Genomic DNA, 18486 nt, shown 5'->3' on the forward strand with positions numbered 1-18486 from the left:
AACCCCAGTCTCTAAAAAGTCAAAAATGGTATGTGGTGCCACGAGTTCTCTTTCAATTCGGGCCCAATAGACCTGGTCAGTTGGTCATGAAGAATTTTCAGCACCTGAAGTACCGCTGCCCTATAATACTGTCTCATATTGTGCCATCGGTTGCATCAACTGTCTGTTGCTAATTTTGGGCCACTTTCCCTGCCACAAAAAGGAAACCATCATTTGGTCCCAACGAGAGAAAAATCACCAAGGAAAAGAAATTGGCAGCTGCGCAAACAAAAACAAAACAATTTGGGAAGGATCATCATTTTTAGTGCATCATGTGGGGGACAGCTTCCCCCAGTGGTCCAGGTCTTTCTGCACATTATCTACTAGAGGGGCATAATTAAGTTTATATAGATCAATGATCTGCTTTAACAATCTAACCTCTAGATATCTGAAACTTTGGGACGCTAATTGAAAGAGCAACGGGGATTCCAACTCAGCCACCACAGTATTAAACAACAGAGCCTCTTGTTTTATCCGCATTAATTTAAAAAACTGAATGTATCCCAAACGTGTGCAGCTCTTCTAGCGGGGGGGGGGGGGGGGGAGGCAGAGAGTCTTTGGGATTGTTCACAAACAAAACGGTACACAAACAAAACTGTATCATCCATGTACAGCAGAACCTTATGTGTCTTTCCCCCAGTGACTATAGGATGAATAGACCCATTTTGATGTATTGCTGTGGCAAGCAGCTCTATGGCCAGGGCAAACAACAGCAGGGACATTGGACAATCCTAATGCAACCCATGGTGAAGATAGACCAGATTGGACTCCATTAACCATAATATTACTGCTAGGTTTAAAATATAGAGCCTGAACCCATTTCCCAAAAGGACCACTCAAGCCTACCTTCTTCAGCATCGTAAAAAGGAAAATCCACTTGACGCGGCCAGATGCCTTTTCAGCATCCACCACCACACTCATGGCCTGAACTGTAGTGCACTGCAGGAACTCAATCAATGGCTTGGCGTGCATTATCACCCAGCAAACTGGCCCTTCAAAAAGCAAGTTTGATCTGCCTTAACTAATTTGGGTAAAAACGTCTCTAATCTAGAAGCTAGTACTTTGGCAAACATTTTCATATCATTGTTAAGTAATGCAATAGGCCTATAAGCTAGAACACCAGTGCTCAGTTCTTTCCAGAACTGTGCAAGACCACCACCTGGGCTTTAAACATTGAACCTGGGAGAGCCTGTCCCTGCTTTACCCCATTAAAGACTTTAGCAAGCAAAGGGACCAACTGTAACTACATAACTTTATAAAACTCCAGTGGGAAACCATCTTCATCTGGAGCCTTTCCAGTGACCATGCCCTTAATGACAGCTGTGACTTCTGTAATTTGTATTTCTCTATTAATCCAGCCCTGCTCTTCTATGGATAAGCATGGAAGCTGCAAAGATGTCAAATAGGTATCAATCTCTTCAGGGAAAGACAAAGACTCAGCACCATATAATTTTTCATAACAATTGCAGAATTCTGCCCTAATTGCCAAATTAGTAACCACCCCATCCCCTGGGGCATGCTCTAAGTAGCTGACCCACCTATTGCTACGCTTCTTCTTAAGCTGCCAGGCCAATAGCCTTATTGCCCTGCCCCATATAGCGAGCTTTGGTGCACTGCAATAAACATATATTTTTTGTGTGTATTTAAGAGATTCAGTTCTTACTGTCTTTCTTTCAACATATTTAACAAGGAGAGGCCACTCCTTTCCTTATGCAGAGCCTGCAGGAAAGTAATCTCTGCCAACAGGGTGTTCCATTTAATCTCACTTTTTCTCTTGAGCCCCCTCTCTGGATCAGCATACCACAGAGATAAGCCTTGCCAGCATCACATAGTGTCCCCACGAGTGTCATTCAAAGTTAGAAATTCAGACCAAACACCATGGAGTCAGCTCTGCACTGATTGACATACTTGTATTCACCCTCCAACCACGCCACCCCTCTCGAGTTCGCAATTTCCTACTTGTGTAGTCAGTCCTAAAGATAATCTAATCTAAGGTTAAGATTGAAATATTGCCGAGTGGAACAAATAGACTCTAGCCCCTTTGTTATAGTGTCTCCAAAGATCTACCAAACCCCTCTCTTTATGCATTCCTTCATCTTTACCCTCAGAAGAACCTATATTCGACCCTACCTTAGTTCTATCCAGGGCCTCTAAACAACAATTCATATCACCCCCAACTATTAAAGTCCCTATGTCAGACAGCAGTTTTTGAAATATTAAGTCAAAAAAATAAACCTTATGACCAGTAGGGACATAAATATTTAAAATCGTCATCTCTATATCATCAATTCATCCAGTGACCCAAACCTACCTATCCCTCTGCATCACTGCCTGTGTCATTCACCACAAAGAGGAGGGACTTATCAGCGTCACTACCCCCCCCCCCCCCCCCCCCCACCCACTTCTTAGACCCAACAGAGGAGCAAAACATTATTCTCCACCCTCCAGATACTAATTTTGCTGCTTCCTCACAGGTCAGTTTAGTTTCCTGCAGAAGCGCAATATCAACCTGGGACTCTCTAAGATGTTTCAGGATTCTTTTTCTCTTTATAGGGCCATTAATACCACCCTTTCAACCCCCCCCCTCCCTGGTCACATTCAACAATACCCACCCCTTAGAAAACTCCTGAACCATCAGTCCTGTTTCCCCACCAAACAAAACACCTGATGGTCACTTTCACCTTCCTATTCAACCCATATATATCTCATTCCCCCCCATCCCACCCCCTCCCTCCCACCCTCCTCTCTGCCCATGCACACATCACAGCCATTGTCTGATCAAACTCCCAGCACACTCAGGCATACTAATATTCATTCAAATCATAATCTAACCATACGTCAACAACCCCCTTCTTCTCCCACTCGATTTCACCCTAAATTAAATGCTACTGTTTTGTAACAACAATCTTAAACCATATAAATAAAGCTAAAGGCAGATCTGTCCCCACATCTCTTGTATATGTGCCACAGGCATTTCCTCATCCTCTGAAGAATTCTCTCCTTGGTGAAAGCAAAACTACGAGGAGATATCCCTCTGATGGTTTCAAGCACAATCAGAAGCTTCTCTACACTGTTCTCCTCAGTGGGGCTCACAGCAGCTGAAGGCAAATCTTGCTTAACGTCTTTGGATTTTTTTGTCAGCACTGAAACTAATAGTTTCTGCCTCATGAGGCCTTAGATATCGATTTAAGAAAGGCCTTAGACTCACCCGGCGAGTTAAGAAAATGTTTTTACCACCATGACTGACTATCAGATGTGCCGGATACCAGTGCCCTGCTTACAGACCATTTTCCAGAAATGCCTCTCTCTTATGCATGTTGGTAAGGCTTAGGTTCGGAAATATGCACAATCTATGTGGTCTCGTCTAGCTTGGTGTATGGCTGTTCATGTTATGATGGACAGAAGTGGTGCTTAAATAGTTGGGAAGTAAGGTCAGTGCTGGGCAGATTTCTATGGTCTGTGTAATGAAAATAGCAAAGACAGATCAAGATCAAGGATACGTATTTTATATCATCACACTCATGGTATATGCCATGAGTGCAGGTGCTATGTATCTCCGCAAAGGAGGAGAAACATCTTTAGGTTGAAATTAGCGTGTAAAATGTTATTTAGCAACATTGTTGGTTTTATTATGAATTGATAATGAATGTAAGTAACTATGCTGCAGCCATAATAATAAAACCACTCTTTGGAATATTGGCATGGTGTTGTGGCACTGTGTTCCAAGACTGCATAATATAAATGCCTATATTTCAGTGGTTCCCAAACCTGGTCCCAGAGGCAGCCCAGCCAGAATACCCATATTCATGAGAGAGATCTGTAAGAAGTGGTGGTGCCTACTGTATTGAAAGAAGCGCTAGTAAAACCAAGTTTGAAGAATCCTTCACTGGATCCTTTATTATCTAATAATTATCGACTAATCTTCCACTTTTGTCTAAAATTTTAGAGACAATTGTGTTTAGACAACTGCAAGCTTATGTGGATTAAAAAAACCTGTTACATCCGAGACAATCGGGTTTTAGAAAAGGACACAGTACAGAAACAATTGTGACTTCTTTGTTAAGTGAAATTTATGCGAGACTAGAACAAGGTTATATTGCCCTAGTTATTTCATTGGACTTATCTGCAGCATTTGATTTAATTAACCATAATCTACTTCTTCAACGATTGAGTGAGATTGGTATTTCAGGGACAACCATGAAATGGTTTACATCCTTCCTCAAACATCGTTCGTTTAAAGTTGTTCAACAGCAATCTTATTCTAAGTTATATAAATTATCATGTGGGGTGCCACAGGGATCGGTTCTGTCACCATTGCTGATTAATTTATATGTTAGTCCCTTGGCATTACCTATACAAACAATGGGCATTAGCTCCTATTTGTATGCAGATGATTTTCTTCTTATTCACTATGTCCAGCCATCAAGTATAGATCTTACACCAATTCAAATTTGTCTTGATAAAGTGGCAGAATGGTTGGCAATACATCAGTTAATATTAAATCCGGATAAGACAACAACATCATGGATAGTAGGGCATGGAACTATTCCATTAGTAGTGCCCACGTTATTTGGACAAAATATTCCTACAGTTAAAACTTTCAGATACCTAGGGGTCATTATTGATTCTGCATTAACTTTTGAGGAACAAATATCTGATGTAGTGAAAAAGTCTTTTTTTTCACTTAAGGAAGCTTCGTTCAATTAGAAATTTAATAAGTAAGGACTCTCTTAAAACATTGACATATGCGTATATCACCTCACGCCTAGATTATTGTAATGTTATTTATGAAGGGATTACTAAAGCTAATTTAAAAAGAATACAAAACACAGCGGCTCGCACATAGGAGCCAACTTTTCAAAATTATTGGGGGTGCTGAATTTTTTTTTTAAGGTGGTGCATTCCCTCCTCCCCCTCCAGTGCCAGGCCCCCTCCCTCCCCCTCCAGTGCCAGGCCCCCCTCCCTCCAAGTTCCAGGCCCCCCTCCCCTCTCCCTCTGAGTTCCAGGGCACCCCCTCCTCCCTCCGAATTTTATGTTCAACGGTTTTTTATTGATTATTAATTATATGGTTATATAATTAACACAAATGCACAAATTCTCTCCTACATAATTGTGTCCATATCTTATTACATTTTCAAGACAGAATCGTAACAAATATAGATCCTCATGTACAGTCATCAAATTTTTAATGTTTCCCCCACCTCCCCCTTCCACATTAGTATTCTTCTTTTATTGGATTCACCCATTTAAATTTGTGAATGTTATAACCATATTATGAAAGATCCTTTGTGCATTTAACCTGGGATGTGGTCATACCAACTCTCCCTCTGTCTACAGATAGTGCCTCCCTCTGAATTTTAAAGTCATCGTACCTCGTCGGGGAGTGGGGGGGGGGAGGGTTACGGAGGCAGTCAGCAACAGTGATGAAAAGCGTGCACAGCACTGTCTGCATGCAGGCTTCAGCTTCAGTGAGTCTTCTCTCTCTCTCACAGCTCTGGACTCCCACCCTTGCAGAAACAGGAAATGAGGGCGGGACCAGAGCTGTGTGAGAGAGAGAGAAGTCTCACTGAAGCCGAAGCCTGCACGCAGACACAGACAGTGCTATGCACACTTTTCATCACTGTTGCTGACTGCCTCCGTAACCCTCCCCGCACTCCCCGACGACGAGGTACGATGACTTTAAAAGGTTAAAAAAAATAATAATAATCTTCTTGCAGAAATGGGACCCAAACTTCAAATTCAGAAGAGGATAAAATATCTCTGTTGTCAACCATGCTTGCATTGTTTATTTTATACTTTTCTTGCCCCCCAGCAGCCTTGGACTTCATAGCTAATTCACTGCAGAGTCAAATTCACCAATATCAAGGGGAAAGCACTTGAGACAAGATAAGGAGACCAGAAAGGGCTTTATCTTTAAGCCCTTCTGATGATAGATAAATTAAAAGTATCAACTATATTCCAAAATTATGGGTAGAGGATGAACTGATCCAACCAACTACAAATATTCAATACAATCCTCAAATATTCAAGCCTGTGAAGTAAATCTATAGATTTAATCAAATTGAAAAGTGAGTGGAAAAAAGCCTCAAAGAGCTCCAGTTAGAACACCTTCGGAGCTAATAACTCATCATCATTGGCAAAAACTAAACCACAATTTGCATAAAGTGCAAAAGTACAACCATTTCATTTCTTACAATACTTTTTAACAAAGTGAAATGCACTTATCTAGCTTTCTCCAGCAGAATAAAGTAGTCCGCAGACCGACATTGGCCAGCATTTCGCACTGCTGTCTCAAGGTCGGGACTTATCTTGCACCAAAATGTTTAGCTGCTGGGATTTTATTGAATACTAGTAAAAAAAACACCCGTTTCTCACACAAATGAAACGGGCACTAGCAAGGTTATCATGTAATGGCGATTATGTTTTTAAGGGAACCGTTAGGAGAAATGTTCTGTCATGGTAAGTAATAATTGGGAAGGGTGTATAATGAGTAATATGCTCCAGGGGTATGAGATAAAGATTGTTTTATTATGTTTTTTTGTTTTAATCTTTCTTTTTTTGAGATTTTTATTTATAGTATTTTTTAAAAGATAAAGATGACTCCATCCATGTCCAGCATTTCTCCTCTCTTCCCTCCCCTCAATCCATGTCCAGCATTTCTCCTCTCTTCCCTCCCCTCCATCCATGTGCATCTCCTTCCTGACTTCCCTCCCTTCCATCCATCCATGTCCAGCAACTCTCCATTCTCCCCTGCCCTCTCCTACATCCACCCATATCCAGCAAATTTCCTCTCTCCCCTGCCCCCTCCATTCATCCATCCATGTTCAGCAATTCTCCTCTCTCCCCTGCCCCCTCCATTCATCCATCCATGTTCAGCAATTCTCCTCTCTCCCCTGCCCTTCCCTCCCCTCCATCCATGTCCACCAACTCTCCATTGTCCCCAGCCCTCTCCTCCATCCATCCATATCCAGCAAATTTGCTCTCTCCCCTGCCCCCTCCATCCATCCATGTCCAGCAATTCTCCTCTCTCCCCTGCCCTCCCCTCCTGTCCAGCGATCTCTTCTCCCCCTGCCCTCCTCTCCAATTCCAGCCATCTCTTCTCTCCCCTGCCCTCTCATCCATGTCCAGCGATTCTCCCTGCCCTCCCTCAGCTCCGACAGCCCTCCTTTCCGTTCCTCTCCCCCCCCCCCCCCCCCCGCGTTTAACCCTTTTATTTTCAGGCACAGCAACGGCAGTGAAGAAGACAAAACAGCTTCTCCCTTCCCTCACACAGTGTCCCGCCCTCGCGGAAACAGGAAATGCATCACCGCAGAAGGTGGGGCACTATGTGAGGGAAGGGAGAAGCTGGAGGTGAGCCCGCTGTGTTGTCCTCTTCACTGCCGGCACTGCGCCTGAAAGTAAAAGGATTAGACACGTGCAAGGGGAGGAGGAACGGAGAGGAGGGCTGTCAATCAGGGAGCTGAGGGCGGGAACAAGCGGAGGGACCATCCGAGAGATGCCTGGCTGCAGCACTGCTGCGCTAGGCAGCCCTGCATTTGGGGGGGCAGCAGCCAGGGGAAGGTCACGGTTGGGCTGGGGAGGCTTAGCCTCCCCAAGCCTCTTATATGGGGCGCCTATGACTGTCCTCCCATCCCATCCATGTCCATCAATTCTCCTCTGCCCTGCCCTCCCATTCCTCCCTCCCCTCGATGTCCTGCGATTCTCTCCTCCTGACATCATATCCCCTCCAGCGTTCCCTTCCCCCTCATTGTTCCGCCCTCTGATGTCATTACATTTTGACGCGAAGGTGGGGCAATGAGTGGGACTGGATGTTACGAACCCAGGCATCCAGACGTAGAATGTTGGAGGTGCAAATTATTATATAGGATTTGTAGTTGGTTAGATAAATTAAAAGGTCAGCACGAGGACAGCAGCAACTTACAGACTGATTTAAAACATACACAGTTTTATATAGATTCTGTTTCAAAAGAACATCCTACAAACACATGACTATGGTTTAGAAGTTCCAATCTCTATCTTACATGATTATTTTTTTAAGTACTATTTCTCTTTCAGTAATGGATAAAAAAGCCTTTATGCACTTTTAACTTTTCCTTCTCTGACACCTGCAGAAACTAAAATCTTTTGCTCCTCGGGTCCACAAACTAAAAGTATATTTGAAAGATCATTTATTGATGAAACTACAGATCAAGAAAATAGCTGGTGTTGCCTTTTTTAAGCAGATACTTAAGATGTTTATGAAATATCTTGCTCCTCACTAACTTTTATTCAGTTTTAGAAGTGATGGTTTTATGTCTGTCAGCTAGCCAAATGTACACATTGCAACTAGTTCAAAATCCAACAACTAGACCACCTACCAGCTGCAGACCTAGAAAACATGCAATCCATGAGTTCTTACATTGGTTGCCCCTGGTTCAACAAGATAAGTTTAAAGTTTTTGATGATTTTAAATTATTAAGAAAATATCTTCACCTGAGTCCTTGCCTAAGTTATTTTTTTTTTTTTTTTTGCATGAGCCCAAGTGTGTGCTATGCTCAAAGACTGCCCTTCCTTAAAATTTGCAAAATTAACTAACTCATGCAATGGCCTTCTCCACAGCTGGTCAGTCCCCGACTTTGGAATTCATTATCTGATAGTGTGCATTAGAATGTAATTTAACCTTCCTATTTCGGACACCCTAAAAATTCTTGGAATTACCATCGATCGACACCTAACACTCGAAAGCCACGTGAAAAACACAACCAAGAAGATGTTCCACTCAATGTGGAAATTAAAAAGAATAAGACCTTTCTTCCCAAGGAATGTTTTCCATAACCTGGTACAATCAATGGTGCTCAGTCATCTAGATTACTGAAACGCACTCTACGCCGGCTGTAAAGAGCAAATAATCAAGAAACTTCAAACAGCCCAGAACACTGCAGCTAGACTCATATTTGGCAAAACAAAATATGAAAGTGCTAAGCCCCTACGAGAAAAACTACACTGGCTCCCACTCAAAGAACGCATCACGTTCAAAATTTTCTCCCTAGTTCACAAAATCATTTATGGAGATGCACCAGCCTACATGTCAGACCTGATAGACTTACCACCCAGGAATGCCAAAAGATCATCCCGCACATTCCTTGATCTGCACTTCCCTAACTGCAAAGGTCTAAAATACAAATTAATGCACGAATCAAACTTCACCTATTTAAGCACACAGTTATGGAACGCACTGCCGCGCAACTTAAAAATGATCTACGAACTAACGAACTTCCGTAAACTACTGAAGACTCACCTCTTTAACAAGGCTTACCACAAAGATCAATCAATGTGAATATACATAACACCTCCACACATAGTTAGAAATGTCTTATAATATTTGCTTGTTATACTACTATCATGTCTTACAATTATCATATTGCCAAAAATTTCTGTAACACTAAATGTCTATTTTCTATTATATTTCCACTATCCATGATGTATTATTGTAAGCCACACTGAGCCTGCAAATAGGTGGGAAAATGTGGGATACAAATGCAATAAATAAATAAATAAATGCGCTTCTGGAAACAATTAAAGGCTTTCTTATTTCAAGAGACTTAATTAAGTTTTCCAGGATATTTTCAGGACTTTTAACTTTTTATATTGTTTGTGCTATAAATTTTATGTGTTTTAAAGTGACTTATAAACATTATATGTAATGCAAAGAGTGATTTGAATCAGTTTTAGTGTACAATATGTATAAACAATCAAATGTTTCTGAACTGCCAATGTTTCCATGTGTATACCTGGATTTGCAATCTGGAAATCTGTTTTCCTCTGTACAGTAGAAGGCAACTCGTTGATTCGCAGGGAAAACTGACGCTTAAAAGGGGACATCTTCTGGCTCAGTACTGGGAACCCTCGGAAGGATCCCTGTCTAGCCAACTGCTCTACAGGAGCATGCCTTCGAGGGATAGCATGGGGATAGTTCAGATCTTTATCAAGAGAAGTATTATCGAGAGGAGGAGATGTTGGGGAAGCAGGTGGTGGTGGTGGTGGTGGTATACTGTTGGATCCCACAGTTGGAGGTGCCATGATTTTTACTTCTGTTTCATCTATAGGAGGGAAAAAATTGAAGCTTATAATCAGGACTTAAAAATACATAAATCACTTCTTGCATTTAATGCACTATTTCTTGTCTGTCCAGGATTGTATATCCACTTTTCCCCATTTAGACCCCTTCACAAAGAGCACACCCGGATAACTTCAGGTTTTCTTGCTAATGGAAAGGAAGACTCCTTGGAGACAAATTCATTGCAATTCATACAGCACAGGATGAGCAAAGGTTGCCAAGAGGAAGCAGGGACAACCAAGAGATATCACTAAGGAAATCTGTATTGTGGATATGAGCCAATTTAGTCATAAAAGCCTGTATCAGGGGGATATAGAATCTGTGCTCTACCTTCATACTACAGCAAAAGGGGCTCCTACAAGATGTAAAAATGATGGAATTTGGCTCAGCAGCAAATGCATCACTGTATAGTTTATGTTCAAATCTCTCCTTGGGAAACTGTGGAACCCCTAATACAGCCTTTTATGTCGAAACCCAGCGAGTTGGGTCAAATCTATAAAAGAGATTTCTTTGGTGATATCTCCTGGTTGTCCCGGCTTCCTCTTGGCCACTTTTGGGTATATAGTGTGGAGGTTTTCATCCTGTTTCTCCTTATTGCCATTCATATACCTGCAGGCATCGCCACACTAGTATCATTCACTTTCTCGCCTTGGAGCTCAGGCATATTTCTTCAATATATCCAATTTCTTCTGATTTCATTGGATAGGAAATTCAGCTGTGTCATAGCACTACACAAGTTAGAAGGCCAGATATTAAAATAATAATATCATCAAGCATCTGTTCACACTTTCCAAAAATACTAGGACTAGGGGACATGTGATGAAACTACAGTGTAGTAAATTCAAAACAAATAGGAGAAAAATTTTCTTCACCCAACGCATATAATTAAACTCTGGAATTCGTTGCCGGAGAACATAGTGAAGGCGGTTAGCTTGGCAGAGTTTAAAAAGGGGTTGGACGGTTTCCTAAAGGACAAGTCCATAGACTGCTACTAAATGGACTTGGGAAAAATCCACAATTTCGGGAATAACATGTATAAAATGTTTGTACGTTTGGGTAGCTTGCCAGGTGCCCTTGGCCTGGATTGGCTGCTGTCGGGGACAGGATGCTGGGCTTGATGGACCTTTGGTCTTTTCCCAATATGGCATTACTTATGTACTTATATATGTACTTAAATTTAGGGCAGCCTTTTTACTGTCCTAATCTTATCTGACTAGTTACACAGTTAACAGACTAGGTAATTTCTAGCTCTACCCAAGCTCTGCTGCAAAACCTCCCCAACACTAACTGGATAGTGCCACAGCAGTTTGCCTGGATTTTCAGCGTCACTATCTGGTTATGTGTCATTGAAAATCCCAGTATGACCCGGTCAGTGCTGCTTAAACAGGTAGAAGCCTCTTCTACCTGGTTAAGCGGTGCTGAATATTGGGCCTGATATTTTTAGGAAGCAAATAGTGGTGCACAAAAATCAATGACCTAACATCTTCAAATTAGCCAACTAACATTAAAGGACTATGTCTTCTTAAGAGGATAAGCTCAAACAAGAAACGAATACCTGATCAAAATCAACTGAAACAAATATCTACAATATTAAGTAAGAGCAACATAGGTAATACATAGTAAAACCAGCACTATATCTTTAAATGATTTTATACTTTTGAATTCACAGCAGAGCAAAGGTAGGCAGCAACTCTTTAAATGAATATCTTCTGTATAAAGAGAGCCCTGAGGCTCAGATGTAGCACTGTATCTTGCAGCACAGTAGACACTGATTTGCATCTCCAGTCCAGTGGGGCCAGGACCAGGGGCGTAGCTACGGGTGGGCCCAGGCCCACCCAGTCTTTTGCGACCTTCTCCTTGATGATGACAGTCTTCTTGCAGCGGCGAGCGGGCAGGTGTAAAACCAGCAAGTAGCCAGGCTCGACTCCGTCCTTTGCTTCTGGCCCTCTCTCAGTGTCCTGCCCGCCCGAAAGGAAATGACATCAGAGGAAGGAGGGGCGCAGAGAGAGGGCAGGAAGCGAAGGACGGAGTTCCCATCAATCTGTTCCTATATGGCTTATTACGGGAACATTAGACACTAAAGGGTTAAGCAAGGCTACAATAGCTCTGATCTGATGACACTATATTCTGGAGCTGAGAGGACTGGCTTGTTGATAGGAAATCTACAGTTACAACATTTAATTTTCAAAAGGGTGACTACAATAAAATGAGGAAAATGTTTAAAAAGAAGCTAAAAGGATCGGTTGAAAAGGTTAGGACTTTAAATCAGACATGAATGTTGTATAAAAATATGATCTTAGAAGCCCAGACCAGATGTATTCCACATTTTTACAAAGGAGAAAAGAAGAGCAAACAACAGCCAGCATGCTTAAAAGGAGAAGATACTCCACATCTAATCATGTGCTCCTGGGTGACTTCGACTCCCCACCACCATTTTAGTTTAAAAGTTGCCCTATCTTCTTTTTAAACATTAGTGCCAGCAGCCTGATTCCATCTCGGTTAAGGTGGAGCCCATCCTTTTGGAACCGGCTTCCCCTTTCCCAGAATGTTGCTCAGTTCCTAACAAATCTAAATCCTTCATCCCTCCACCATCGTCTCATCCACGCATTCGGAGCTCTGCCTGCCTCTTGGGTCCTAAGCGTGGAATAGGGAGATTTCTGAAAATGCTATCCTGGAGGATCTGGATTTCAGCTTTCTACATAACAGCCAGAACCTCCCTTCCACATTTTTCTCATATGGAAGATCCTTCCTGGCTGGAGGAGAAAAATCCTTGTCATTGTTCAGTTTCTGAGTCTTCTTGCTAACAAAAGTGTGATACTGCCTCTAACTCAGTCAGCATAGAATGGCATCACTTATGCTATGAGACCACTTGTTAAACTTTTTCCTGGAAAACAAAAGAACTAGTTAAAAGTAAAAAAGGGGCAGTTATTTAAAAATCTTCCCCACACTCCCCTTTTTTCTAAGGAAAATGGGGCCTTTAAGAGCAAGGCACACTTTTTAATCCAGACACCCCTATCAACAATTGTCCTGAAGTGTATCTAGTTCCATTTGGGAGCAGATTAATTTTTCATGCTCACAAGTACTTTTGTGCCATTAGTTTCATGTAATACATATAGCTTATCTTTGCCACTTGGTGGATTCGGATTCTATTACAGAGGGCAGCAAAAGAACAATTTTCAAAGGTTTTGCATGAGTGAACCCAGGTTTACTCATGCAAGCATACCATCTCAGTTTGCAGTTTCATAGCACATGTACTTTTACATGTGGAGAAAAATAGGTCAGGTTCAGATTGGTGAGGAAAAAGTATGCGGGATTCAGTGCATACTTTATATCTAATATGCAAGTTCAAGATCTGTGGGCAGTTCAGTATCAGAGCCAACTGTCAGCACAGCAGAGGTGGGCCAGCTAAGCTACAGAAAGCCTTGAGAAAGCTGCACCCTAGGATCTTCACAACCTGGACCACACTACAGGGTCTTTAGGAATGAGAGGTGCTTACTGCATTCACAAGAAGCTGGATTTTAGGACATTCTCTCATTGCATTCCACAAAAAGATCTTGTACTCCAGACAGTGCATGGTCTATTGTAGAACCAAGACTTTCAAGCTGGTTGCCTCAGACTTTACAACTTATGACCGATTTAAAAAATTTCTGGCAGAAACAAGGATTGTCTGGGGAGGTTTAATTTGAATAGCTGTTTGCCTCCTGTCTTGTGATATTTACTTTTGCAAAGGACTTTGGTATAGTGTTTTAAGCAGTTTTTACTTATATGTCTACATTTAATGTTTTAACAATTGCTATTAGCGGACTTCTACAGTCAGTGCCCTGATTGTGACTGAACAGATATGGATGGGCTCGAGTGTAAATTTTAAGGGGCTTCGATGTTAGCTTCAGAACTTTTAGTATAGGAACAGTGCTGGGCAGACTTTTAAGTTCTGTGCCCTGAGAAAGGCAGGGACAAATCAAACTCGGGTGTACATATAAAGTATTACATACCATGTAAAATGAGTTTATCTTGTTGGGCAGACTGGGTGGACCATTCAGGTCTTTATCTGCCATCATTTACTATGTTACTATAGACTGTTTAGAATTTTAACAATGAACAGTTTATTTTAATTGATTTTCAAAAGGAAGATTTGTGGGGAATTGAAAAGAACTGCTTAATATCTACAATGTTCTCTCATTGCTGAAGAGAGGGGGAATCTGATTAAAAACAAAAAAGTTATGTAGAAAAGAGGGAAGATTCATTCCTCATGAAAAATATTAGCAGTGAGCAACATATGATCAAAAAATATGTCAAAAATTTAAACATTTAAAGCAGTGGTTCCCAACCCTGACCTAGGGGACCCCCAGCCAGTCCAGTTTTCAGGATATCCAAAATGAATAATCATGAGAAAGAGAGAGCTGCATGTGCTGCCTTCATCTCATGCATCTCTCATGCATATTCATTGTGGATACTTTGAAAACCTGACTGGCTAAAAGGTCTACCAGGACAGGTTTGGGAATCTACAGTTTAAAGCATTACACTTTTAGGAAATGTTAATGGATGGTTGACATGAGAAGATACAGTTTTTTGTAGACTAAGATATCTTTTATCTAATCAACATGAAATATCATAAAATGTTTTCATTTATGAGCTTTTGATATCATATTGGACTTCTCTTCAGAGGATATTGTGGCCAAAGCCATCTTTGAAAGGACAGAATGGAATAGAAAGCGAATGCTACATACCTGTAGAAGGTATTCTCCGAGGACAGCAGGCTGATTGTTCTCACTGATGGGTTGACGTCCTCGGCAGCCCCCTCCATCGGAAAGTTTACTAGCAAAGGCCTTTGCTAGTCCTCGCGCGCCCATGCGCACCGCGCATGCGCGGCCGTCTTCCCGCCCGAAACCGGCTCGAGCCGGCCAGTCCAGTATGTAGCAAGACAATACACTTCAAGGGAAGACTCAACTCCAAAGGGGAGGCGGGCGGGTTTGTGAGAACAATCAGCCTGCTGTCCTCGGAGAATACCTTCTACAGGTATGTAGCATTCGCTTTCTCCGAGGACAAGCAGGCTGCTTGTTCTCACTGATGGGGTATCCCTAGCCCCCAGGCTCACTCAAAACAACAACCATGGTCAATTGGGCCTCGCAACGGCGAGGACATAACTGAGATTGACCTAAAAATTTACCAACTAACTGAGAGTGCAGCCTGGAACAGAACAAACAGGGCCCTCGGGGGGTGGAGTTGGATCCTAAAGCCCAAACAGGTTCTGAAGAACTGACTGCCCGAACCGACTGTCGCGTCGGGTATCCTGCTGCAGGCAGTAATGAGATGTGAATGTGTGGACAGATGACCACGTCGCAGCTTTGCAAATTTCTTCAATGGAGGCTGACTTCAAGTGGGCTACCGACGCAGCCATGGCTCTAACATTATGAGCCGTGACATGACCCTCAAGAGCCAGCCCCGCCTGGGCGTAAGTGAAGGAAATGCAATCTGCTAGCCAATTGGATATGGTGCGTTTCCCCACAGCCACTCCCCTCCTATTGGGATCAAAAGAAACAAACAATTGGGCGGACTGTCTGTGGGGCTGTGTCCGCTCCAGGTAGAAGGCCAATGCTCTTTTGCAGTCCAATGTGTGCAGCTGACGTTCAGCAGGGCAGGAATGAGGACGGGGAAAGAATGTTGGCAAGACAATTGACTGGTTCAGATGGAACTCCGACACGACCTTTGGCAAGAACTTAGGGTGAGTGCGGAGGACTACTCTGTTATGATGAAATTTGGTGTAAGGGGCCTGGGCTACCAGGGCCTGAAGCTCACTGACTCTACGAGCTGAAGTAACCGCCACCAAGAAAATGACCTTCCAGGTCAAGTACTTCAGACGGCAGGAATTCAGTGGCTCAAAAGGAGGTTTCATCAGCTGGGTGAGAACGACATTGAGATCCCATGACACTGTAGGAGGCTTGACAGGGGGCTTTGACAAAAGCAAACCTCTCATGAAGCGAACAACTAAAGGCTGTCCTGAGATCGGCTTACCTTCCACACGGTAATGGTATGCACTGATTGCACTAAGATGAACCCTTACAGAGTTAGTCTTGAGACCAGACTCAGACAAGTGCAGAAGGTATTCAAGCAGGGTCTGTGTAGGACAAGAGCGAGGATCTAGGGCCTTGCTGTCACACCAGACGGCAAACCTCCTCCAATGAAAGAAGTAACTTCTCTTAGTGGAGTCTTTCCTGGAAGCAAGCAAGATGCGGGAGACACCCTCTGACAGACCCAAAGAGGCAAAGTCTACGCCCTCAACATCCAGGCCGTGAGAGCCAGAGACTGGAGGTTGGGATGCAGAAGAGCCCCTTCGTCCTGCGTGATGAGGGTCGGAAAACTCTCCAATCTCCACGGTTCTTCGGAGGATAACTCCAGAAGAAGAGGGAACCAGATCTGACGCGGCCAAAAAGGAGCAATCAGAATCATTGTGCCTCGGTCTTGCTTGAGTTTCAACAAAGTCTTCCCCACCAGAGGGATGGGAGGATAAGCATACAGCAGGCCCTCCCCCCAATGTTGACAAGTGCAAAGTGATGCATGTGGGTAAGAGGAACTCGAATTATAGCTACGTCTTGCAAGGTTCCGCGTTAGGAGTTACGGATCAAGAAAGGGATCTGGGTGTCGTCGTCGATGATACGCTGAAACCTTCTTCTCAGTGTGCTGCTGCGGCTAGGAAAGCGAATAGAATGTTGGGTGTTATTAGGAAGGGTATGGAGTCCAGGTGCGCGGATGTTATAATGCCGTTGTATCGCTCCATGGTGCGACCGCACCTGGAATATTGTGTTCAGTACTGGTCTCCGTATCTCAAAAAAGATATAGTAGAATTGGAAAAGGTACAGCGAAGGGCGACGAAAATGATAGTGGGGATGGGACGACTTTCCTATGAAGAGAGGCTGAGAAGGCTAGGGCTTTTCAGCTTGGAGAAGAGACGGCTGAGGGGAGATATGATAGAAGTGTATAAAATAATGAGTGGAATGGATCGGGTGGATGTGAAGCGACTGTTCACGCTATCCAAAAATACTAGGACTAGAGGGCATGAGTTGAAGCTACAGTGTGGTAAATTTAAAACGAATCGGAGAAAATTTTTCTTCACCCAACGTGTAATTAGACTCTGGAATTCGTTGCCGGAGAACGTGGTACGGGCGGTTAGCTTGACGGAGTTTAAAAAGGGGTTAGATAGATTCCTAAAGGACAAGTCCATAGACCGCTGTTAAATGGACTTGGAAAAATTCCGCATTTTTAGGTATAACTTGTCTGGAATGTTTTTACGTTTGGGGAGCGTGCCAGGTGCCCTTGACCTGGATTGGCCACTGTCGGTGACAGGATGCTGGGCTAGATGGACCTTTGGTCTTTCCCAGTATGGCACTACTTATGTACTTATGTACTTATGTATCCGATGCCAGTCTGCCGTGGGCCTGAAGCCTGGAACAGAACTGAGGGACTTTGTGGTTTGCTCGAGATGCAAAGAGATCCACCAAGGGGGTGCCCCACTCTTGGAAGATCTGGCGCACCACTCGGGAATTGAGCGACCACTCTTGAGGTTGCATAATCCTGCTCAACCTGTCGGCCAGACTGTTGTGCCGAGCTGTGATCTGCTGGGACGCTCGCACCCGCGAGACGAGGGACAACAAGTTGTTGGCTCTCGTCTCTGGGAGATAGGCGCGAGCCGTCCGAGAATCCAGCAGAGCTCCTATGAATTCGAGTCTCTGCACTGGGAGAAGATGGGACTTTGGGTAATTTATCACAAACCCCAGTAGTTCCAGGAGGCGAATAGTCATCTGCATGGACTGCAGGGCTCCGGCCTCGGACGTGTTCTTCACCAGCCAATCGTCGAGATATGGGAACACGTGCACCCCCAGCCTGCGAAGTGCTGCTGCTACTACAGCCAGGCACTTTGTGAACACCCTGGGCGCAGAGGCGAGCCCAAAGGGTAGCACACAGTACTGGAAGTGACGTGTGCCCAGCTGAAATCGCAGATACTGTCTGTGAGCTGGCAGTATCGGGATGTGTGTGTAGGCATCCTTCAAGTCCAGAGAGCATAGCCAATCGTTTTGCTGAATCATGGGGAGAAGGGTGCCCAGGGAAAGCATCCTGAACTTTTCTTTGACCAGATATTTGTTCAGGGCCCTTAGGTCTAGGATGGGATGCATCCCCCCTGTTTTCTTTTCCACAAGGAAGTACCTGGAATAGAATCCCAGCCCTTCTTGCCCGGATGGCACGGGCTCGACCGCATTGGTGCTGAGAAGGGCGGAGAGTTCCTCTGCAAGTACCTGCTTGTGCTGGAAGCTGTAAGACTGAGCTCCCGGTGGACAATTTGGAGGTTTTGAGGCCAA

General features: G+C 43.6%; 1 protein-coding gene across 6 annotated transcripts in view; it reads right to left on the reverse strand.

Moving 5' to 3' along the window:
• Nucleotides 1-18486, reverse strand: part of NUMB (NUMB endocytic adaptor protein) — a 186150-nt gene that overhangs the window by 13710 nt on the left and 153954 nt on the right. For all 6 annotated transcript variants that reach the window (XM_030213792.1, XM_030213798.1, XM_030213795.1 and 3 more), the window contains one exon: nucleotides 9810-10118. In XM_030213792.1, coding sequence (XP_030069652.1) covers nucleotides 9810-10118 — 309 coding nt within the window. The remainder of the gene's footprint in view (nucleotides 1-9809; nucleotides 10119-18486) is intronic.

The sequence above is a fragment of the Microcaecilia unicolor genome, chromosome 9 (genome assembly GCF_901765095.1).
Source record: "Microcaecilia unicolor chromosome 9, aMicUni1.1, whole genome shotgun sequence".
In the NCBI taxonomy this organism is placed as follows: Eukaryota; Metazoa; Chordata; class Amphibia; order Gymnophiona; family Siphonopidae; genus Microcaecilia; species Microcaecilia unicolor.